The 8,527-nt window shown below is 48.3% G+C and overlaps 4 protein-coding genes across 4 annotated transcripts; 1 reads left to right on the top strand and 3 right to left on the bottom strand.

Moving 5' to 3' along the window:
• Positions 1 to 351: 351 nt before the first annotated feature.
• LACBIDRAFT_313200 (uncharacterized protein) lies at positions 352 to 576 on the bottom strand (the record flags this gene model as incomplete). Its single annotated transcript, XM_001888639.1, has 1 exon — positions 352 to 576. One exon carries the CDS (start codon positions 574 to 576, stop codon positions 352 to 354), a length of 225 nt encoding a protein of 74 aa, XP_001888674.1.
• Positions 577 to 3,387: 2,811 nt separating this feature from the next.
• Positions 3,388 to 5,174, bottom strand: LACBIDRAFT_313198 (uncharacterized protein; the record flags this gene model as incomplete). Its single annotated transcript, XM_001888638.1, has 5 exons — positions 3,388 to 3,984; positions 4,046 to 4,177; positions 4,228 to 4,512; positions 4,565 to 4,951; positions 5,001 to 5,174. The coding sequence occupies 5 exons, from the start codon at positions 5,172 to 5,174 to the stop codon at positions 3,388 to 3,390; spliced, it is 1,575 nt and encodes a 524-aa protein (XP_001888673.1).
• Positions 5,175 to 6,435: 1,261 nt separating this feature from the next.
• LACBIDRAFT_334002 (uncharacterized protein) lies at positions 6,436 to 7,488 on the bottom strand (the record flags this gene model as incomplete). The annotated part of the gene is made up of 5 exons (XM_001888637.1): positions 6,436 to 6,786; positions 6,838 to 6,967; positions 7,024 to 7,148; positions 7,200 to 7,299; positions 7,385 to 7,488. The coding sequence occupies 5 exons, from the start codon at positions 7,486 to 7,488 to the stop codon at positions 6,436 to 6,438; spliced, it is 810 nt and encodes a 269-aa protein (XP_001888672.1).
• A 25-nt stretch (positions 7,489 to 7,513) lies between these two features.
• Positions 7,514 to 7,834, top strand: LACBIDRAFT_313196 (uncharacterized protein; the record flags this gene model as incomplete). Its single annotated transcript, XM_001888707.1, has 2 exons — positions 7,514 to 7,532; positions 7,599 to 7,834. The coding sequence occupies 2 exons, from the start codon at positions 7,514 to 7,516 to the stop codon at positions 7,832 to 7,834; spliced, it is 255 nt and encodes an 84-aa protein (XP_001888742.1).
• Positions 7,835 to 8,527: the final 693 nt, after the last annotated feature.

Raw genomic sequence — 8,527 nt, 5'->3', positions numbered from 1 at the left:
AAGTAAAGGATTGTATCAGAGTAAATCAACAACGCACATTGAAAGCGACCGATACAACCACTGGAGTAGGGGATCTTGAGAACACGTTCATAAAGAAGTGGAGCGGGAGGGTCACCTCGTGACGTTCAGAGCAATTGCAACTGAATACCAGTATTTTGCGAGTATCAGTCGATGGTCTGAACTTGCGTTGTCAGAAAACTACGGAAATGGAGTGAATCCACGTACCTTGAAATTGCGTTACCCATCCTATCGCCCATGGACAACTTCCTTCACATCGACATGGAGGCCCCACGTCACCAGCTCCAAATACCCCCACGCCCGGCACTCCCCCGACGTCACCTTCCTTCGTCGTCATCCAAAGGTCATGTCACATTCTCCAATACTTACCACCCACCGTATACTTGGCATGCGTCGTCGGGCGGCCAGGGTCTTCTGACTGCATTGTGCCACAGATGGGCTTCTGGAGTTGACGAATTTGTTGCGGTTTTGGTGTAAAGATTCTGCCATAGTATGCAATGTGTCGATGCCAATGTCATCATGAGTAAGTTTGTGCTGGCCAAGCACATACCCAATCATGAAGACATTGGGCAGGGGGGGGGAGGGGAGAGCGGTAAGTTGGAAAGTTCACAGGTCCAAAATTTTCCGAATTCGGACGTTCAACATCGATGGGAAAGGCGGAGGGCTGACGAGATGGCGAGGAGGCGGCGCAATCCCGAGAGGAAGCTGGGCCTAGAGAGACAGTAGCTCCGTTGAGCGCCGTCGTACAGTGAGACGTTTCGAGGCTGGGTGGTTGAGGTTTGAGCGAGGTGGAATGGGAAAAGGCGGTGCCACCGTGTTGGTTGGATCCGATCCTTCCCGTGACTCTGACATGTTGAAAAAACGCTTAAGTCCCGTAAAGTAGCAAGGAATGGTAAGGCGCGGGTGACATAGTTGCAACATCTACAAGCCATTTCGGCTATGGTGAACAGATTGTAGACGCGTTGTAACGCGTGTTACATATTGTAACGTCTCCCTCAGATTTCACCGGCTTACAATGTCTACCAGTTCCCAGGGTTTTTGCTGATGTGGTAACAAACAGACTTCATACATCGTGAACCAAGGTACGACTTCACATGTATCGAAGTCTGTCTAGGAGAGACTAGCATGAAAGATGGAATGAACGATGGACCACGGGATGGAATCGGGACCAGGGGTGTACCACACACACTGGACACAGTAAACTCTTAATTGTCAGGACGACATCTTCTATCTAACTTTCAACCCATTTCTTTCGAGCTTGAAAAGACGGGCAAGCCTCAAGCCCTCTCCTTTTCATCCTCCACTAACTCTCTAGGTACACAGAACCCTTCGCCAACCACCTCGCTCGCGCCCTTCATACCCTCTGCACCCCGAAAACAACCATAGCATTCCTCTGCTGCCCAACAGGCTTCGTCGCATACCAACATCTAAACTTTCTCCCAGGCGCCCATCTCTTGGAGTACGATCAACGCTTTGCGGTCGTCTCACCTAAGCAGTATACCCCATATGACCTCGACGAGCCAGACGTCTTTCCTGAAGCGTTGAGGGGCAAAGTAAACTTGGCCGTCGTAGACCCACCATTTCTGAACGACGTAAATTTCTTCATCCCTTTCTCCATCCATGCATACTGACTTGATGTCACCCAACCCAGGTAACAAATATCAAAATCGCTCAAACCCTACGTCAAATTCTACATCCAACCCGCGGAAAACTCCTCCTTATAACGTCAACCTCCATTGAAGAAACCTTGCACAAAATCTACGACAGTTCCCCAGTCGGACCTCTGCGAAAGACCACGATGGTCGTGGAGCACCGCCAACTATCCAATGACTTTGCTGCGTGGGGCTCTTGGGAGGGTGCCGAGGATTTTGGGCTGGACCCTGATACCTTGTCGGTTGAGGAGGGAAAGGACAACTAACATAGAGATGCGCTGGACGCTGCGGAATGGAAAGGCATTTTAGAAAGATATTTTACATTACATAAATACACGTCTACGTACATCTGTAAATGGATGGGTAAATATTTCGATATCAGGTGAATCGGGACATGATACATCAACCAAGTAGATTCTCAACTTCGGAGTCCCTTTTGCTTCGTCATCGAAATGTCCTCACACTTGTAAATCATCATTTCAAATTTCATGCTCACTTCCTGACTAGAGTTTGACATTGTTCCAATGTCAACAAAAACCTTGCTTATATTTCATGCAGAATAAAAAATGATAATCACTGTAGCACCCCTGTGGGCGCTTTGAAGCCAGCTATGGTGATTAAAAATGAGAGTAAGTTTGTGACCTTTTATTGGCTGCTCGTCGCCGAACCGCTTGCGCGGTTCACTCCTTGCAGCCATGAAATTACAAAAAGTGTGACCCACTACTTATGTAGTGGGAATCTAACATCTTTTGGTCAGTATTGTTACTAGTAAGTAGAATTGTATAAGTTGAAGACAGTAGATTGAGTAAGAAATCTCCTGGAAATCTCTGAACTGGGGATGACAAATTTTCGCTGTTGGGTTTGGCAGCGGTCTAGAGCGGTCTCTAACGCTTTGGCTGAAATAAAAAGTGATATATGACCTTGGGGGCCAGTACGTCGGATTTGCTTGGTTGGGTTTGGCAGCCAGTCTAGAGCGGTCTCTAACGCTTCGGCTGAAATAAAAGTGATATATGACCTTGGGGGGACAGTATGTCGGAGTTTTCTAATATTGGTTACAGCCGGTTACTGCCGCTTCCAACCGATGCAATCACTGGTGGCCGTTCGGACCGGTTACAACCGAAGAGTGGTTGATTGAAACCATGTTCAAACCATCGTTTCAACCAAGTCCTAACCAAATTTCAACAACGTGTACTATGATCACAACCGTATTGTAAGCGTGAAGCGATGAGAAAGTTGTAGTCTAGTTTTTTGTAGTCTACTATATATTTTGTAGTCCCTAATTCTATTCAACGTTGTCGTCTATTGTATTGTATTGTATTGTATTGTACTTAGTGGTCGTAGGGTATTCTATTTAATTCTATTCGACTTTGTAGTATTGTTTTCTATCTATTGTATTGTACTTACTTGTGTCTATTCTCTATTCTATTCTATTCTACTTAGTAGTTCTATTTATTCTATATTGCATTAGCCGGGATTCGAACTCTTTAGCTTATGGTCTTACTTACCTTTGGTTAGTGATCGATAGTTACCGCTATGCCAGCGGGTCATATATTTAGTATATAAATTGGGTTAACATAATGAGCAATTGGTTCTCAAGCAGTATATAGAGCTCCTTAAACTTAAAGCACACCGATGCACTTCACACCTTACATGTGCATGATGAACATAACAGTGAACAAACGAGATTGAAGGCATCCATAACTACAGACAGTGGTGACTAAGTTTTGCGCGCGCGTGGTTTGCGAGGCTTGCGAGTACCTGGTACAGCCTCAACAACCTCCGCCGCTGTGTCCTGAACAGTTCCCTTCTCCCTCGCCTTCCCTTTTTTTGACTTCTCTACAACCCTGGCTTCTGGCGTGACCAACGTAGATGGAGCTGCATGACGTGTTGTTGAAAGCGGCTGTTCCTGTGCGACAGACACCGGATTGCTAGGGCTGTGCTCCTGCGATGGTCCGGCGCTGATGATTCTTTGTTCGGCATTAGAACTGGTGGGAAGAGTGTCGAGGGCGACTTGTTCGATATTTCCGTGAGTAGCAAGTTCAGCAGGGGCAAGGGAGAGTGTGTGGAATTGATTGGTTGCATCCTCGATGCCACTGCTTTCGTCCCCATCTCCCGGATCATTCGCGATCGTATTCACTGTAGCCGATCCGAAGATAATTTGATTGTAGAGGTCGAATAGCACTTTCCCATATGGAGTGTTGAGTTTCTGGATGATAAACATCTTGTACAAGGTAAAATCTTTCCCGTAGTCGATACCAGTCACAGCTCCCTTCCCAGCGGAAAGCTCAGGATCAGGAGAGAAGATGAAACAAACCTTATTGAAAGGAAGAAACCAATTAAAAAGTTACGTAGTTCGCAAGCAGTTTAAAACGTACCAGAATGGCGATGCCGGCAATAGAACCAGGCGTCACACCAAGAAGCCCCCACAAGGTGGCACGCGTTTTCGGCTTTGCGTATTTGCCGACCTTTGTAATTGATGCAGCACCAGTCAATAAACCTTTGAGAGCCTGATAGCGAGTGAGCGATCCAGCGTACAACGATGTAATTGAAGGCTTACCAAAACAAGCTGTGGGTTCATGAAAACTTTCGTTCGATCATCGATACGGCGTCCGTCCGACTCTCGGGCAGCATATAAAACAGGAGCGAACTTGGGGTACTTATTCCGTGCCATGTCCCAACGCAGAAGCTCCTGGAAGTCATTGTTGCTTGCCCGCTTGGCAGCGTGACTAGCACCGATTTGATTCGCAACATCACGAAGTTCGGCACCAAATATCTTCGGAATGATCTTGTCGCGAAGCTCTTTGAGAAACGTTGAGCGAACCTTACGGTGTTTATTGCAAAACTACAAATATCGTCAGAATTGTTGCGTGAAGTAAAAGACTTGTAAAACTCACTAAGACGCCGAATTGACTGTGCTCCCTCATCAAACCGTGAAAGCGTTCGGGAACCGTCTCATATATTTCCGATAAGACGCCAGCTTCCTCAGCCGCCTTTGTAACGTATCTCTGGGGGCTGTTGACGAGACTCTGTTGGGGACGAGAACTGTTAGTAATGACTGTATTGTAGTTGTCCGGAAGGAACAGTTCGCAGGTAAGGCTGAACATTCGACCAATTGACGCGATCTCCTCTTCGTGCTTTGCAATAACTTGAGGATACCCACTGTTGCCTTGACTACGTCGCGAGCGCTTCGGCTGGTTGACTTTGATCGTCGCCAACTCTTCACGAAGTTGACGAACCTCCTTATCGCGCTTGCCACACAATAACTGTGCTTTTTTTAAAGCCTAAACTTTCCAGTGAACGTAGAACTTTGGATACAAAGAGAGTACGAACCTCGTCATACTCTTCTCTTGTTGGATTTGAGCTGATAGTCAAGAGGTGTGCCGTTCCACCGCGAGAAAGGAGATCATTCTCGGGGTCAGACTCATCCGAACTCGACGATCCGCTGGATGGAGCATCAAACTCTTCGCCACTGGAGCTGGGAGGTTGGAGTTGGCGGCGAGGCATACCGAAAGGAGTCCGTCAGCGGCGTAAGTGTGAAGGTGAGCTTGAGTCGTCAACGGGGAAGTTTGAAATTTGAGCGAGGTTTGATATTTATTGATATCTTGACGTAATTTGCAGCAAGGCGTCGGTATTTTCGAGTTATTCACCGTTGACTTGCATGGCCGGTGAGTGTATTAAATGCACTGCCATGTAATAGCGTGCCAAGCATGGTACTACGTAAATCTGAAGCAACGATGAGCAGGGACAGAAATAAACAAGACGTACTACATTGTTCTGCATGTCACTCTAACCCCGCTCTTTCAAATGGATAGAAAGATCTGTTTTTTTAGTTAGTTGCGTTGATTGGAAACTCGCACCTACCAACAGATTGTTCAGGTTAAAAGACCTTACCAATACTGTGGACAGGTTGAATCTGGGAGAGGTAATAAATATTGACACTCGTGCCGATTTAAAATTAACACCGGTTGCGTCGGACACTCGGGCATCATATGTGCTGCATGAAATCAACGAGGCTGGAACTCCGGGCCACAAAGCAGGATCGGATAAGCGGCCGTTGATGTGAGCCAACTACAGTCTGCATGCCGCCAGCCATGCAAGCACTCACAGTTGCAGTCCCCAAGGGCTCAAAGAGCATGACTGTAGGAATTGAGGAAGAAACGGAGGGAGGGTGTTGAGTCCTGATCATGCATCTGCGCGTTCCTCGCTTCTACGATGATCCGTTTGAAGGAGGATTTGAAAATTGAGGGGTCCGTAGCGAAGCGATATGAGGAGAATACCATTGAGGAGGGGTGCCTGGCAAGGAATTGTTCACGGGTAGTGGTAGGGAGGGAATCCGGTCTTCAACATCCTCCTCTTCCACTAACACCCTTCGACATCGAGTTCAGGGGGCTCAGTTTCGCGCTCGGTTTGAGGCAATGATGGTGGTGGATCCACAGCACGTTCATTGCTTTGATTGTGTGAATGGCTGGCTTGTTTGGGGTAGCCGACTGAGCATGAAGGTTTGCAAATGCGTCGAGTGGGAGAGGCAGCGGAGTTTGTGGGACAAGTGGCGTGTTCGGTGAAGTCGTGACAGGCTCCGAGTCAGAAATTTGTGCGTTCGCAGTGTCAACACTAGCTGAGGCTCTACGAGAGCTTCTTCGACGTCTCGCCGTCGGAGATGGAGCAGTTCTATCCTCTGCTTTACTTGGTAAGGACCTCTTCATCCTTCGGGTCTTGAAACACCTACCAAACCTTTTTTTTCTTGTCTTTCCGAAGGTCTCAGCGCCTACCATTGCCATCCCATGCATAGAGAGGGCGTTTCGTGGACGGCGATACGTCGTCTCGAAGCCTCAGAGAGCCATAGAAAGGTGGAAGAGTTCCGGAAGATAGAGGGTGGCATGGGGCCATTCTGCAGAAGACAAAATGTCGTCTTGGGGCCAGGAGGGATGCAAGACACTGTGGAACAGTCGAAAAAACTTGCCAGCATGTAGAGAGGGTGTTGGGCGGACGACGACTCGAAGATCAACAGTACGGCTCGATGAAACTTGCGTTGAAGGTGATCAGGGCGTAGTTGATGTAGTTGGTGACGTTGCAAAGGCCGGGGAACCTTTGGGAGCTGGTAACGGACGTAAACGACCTTCAAACATGTAAGCAATCGCCTTATGACGCAATCAAACGTGAAATTCACCTTTATCCGAAAGCTACAGCATGCAACTGATTTCAACAAGGTCAACGACGTCCCAACGCGTTCGGCGGACGTCGATACGTCGTGTTGAGCATTGGAAAGGTGGATTGAAGGCGGTAACGTGTTGAAGCGGCTAAAGGTGAAATGTAAGTCCATGAACTTGCATAACAATGGAAACTAACGACTTACTTGGAAGACTGACAGTAAACACGCCGCAACTCGAAGACGGACTTGCGTTGAGGGCGGCTAGGGCATACTTGGTGACGTTGCAAAGGCCGGGGAACCTTCGGGAGCTGGTAACGCACATAAACGACCTTAAAAGAAGTAAGTAATCACCTCATAACTCAAAGCAGCATACAACTTACCTTTACCCAAAAGCTACAACATGCGACTGATTTCAAGAACGTCAACAACGTCCCAAACGCGTTGGGTGGACGTCGATACGTCGTGGCGAGCCTTGGAGAGCTGGATGGGAGGCGGTGACGTGGCGAAGCGAAGAAAAAATTGAATAACAAAGGTATGTCGAACCCTTTGCCGTATCTTCATTAACTGTTGGCGCCGCCGCGCGTAGTCGTTCGTCATTAACGGAAAACACAACCGAGTCCCGGGAGCACCACGTCGTGCCCCGATAGCGATTGGCGGACTTGGATACATTGTGTCAACGCAAAACGGGGCTGGGATGACTCTAAATGAAACAGGTGAGTTTTTTTTCGTGTGTATGGTGTTGAAATACTGAAAAACCTTTTTATCTTTGCCTTTTGCAGGTTCTCAATTGCAACCCATCCCATCCAGCATCCAAAGGCGACCCACGCGTCGAGAGGGTGTTTGGCGGACGACGATACGTCGTCTCGACGCCATGGCGAGGTGGAATGATTCTGGAAGCAGGAGGGTGATGTGGGACCGTTTTGCGGAACTCGATACGTTGTTTTGGGGCCAGGAGGGGTTCAGGATGTTGTGGAAGGGTCAGAAACACTTGCTACCACTCAGGGAGGGTGTTTAGCGGACGGCGATACGTCGTCTCGACGTCGTGGCATGGTGGAAAGGTTTTGGAAGTAGGAGGGTGACGTGGGACCGTTTGGCAATACGTCGTCTTGACAAGAGGGGTGCATGACGTTGTGGAAGGGTCTGAACACTTGCCACCACGTAGGGAGCGCGTTTAGCGGATGAAAATACTTCGTCTTGTTGCATGGGAGACCGATGGCGAGGAGGAAGGGTTCGGGAAGCTGGAGGGTGGCGTCGGACTGTTTTGCGGAGGACGATACGTCGTCTTGAGGCCAGGAGGGGTGCATATTGTTTTGGAACGGTTGGAAAAACTCTAAATTGTGCGTTGTAGGACACGCATTTCAGCAGCCTTCGGAGAAGCGGTATTGGGGTTTGAACTGGTAGTTAAGTAGGTGAGCGGTTGGAAATGAATGGGAAGAGGGAGGAGGGTACCATGTCATGCGAGTGCTTAACGACCTCGAATCGATAAGCTAATTCTGCACTCCTGTATCCTACGGCAAATCTACATGAGTGTCGTTCAGCCGGTAGACAGGCAAGGAGAGCATGTACCTTTGACCTAACAAAAAGCGTATAAGATCCTACACATTGCGCGCCGTGTCAAGTCTATCCTGAAGACTTTGGCCTCGACGTGAGATGAGACGCGCTCGTGGACACGTTATCGCTCATGCTGATTCCTCGCATACCTCACCCA

The sequence above is a fragment of the Laccaria bicolor genome, genomic scaffold (genome assembly GCF_000143565.1).
Source record: "Laccaria bicolor S238N-H82 LACBIscaffold_57 genomic scaffold, whole genome shotgun sequence".
NCBI classification, from domain to species: domain Eukaryota; kingdom Fungi; phylum Basidiomycota; class Agaricomycetes; order Agaricales; family Hydnangiaceae; genus Laccaria; species Laccaria bicolor.
This window is presented reverse-complemented; position numbering and strand designations above follow the sequence as displayed.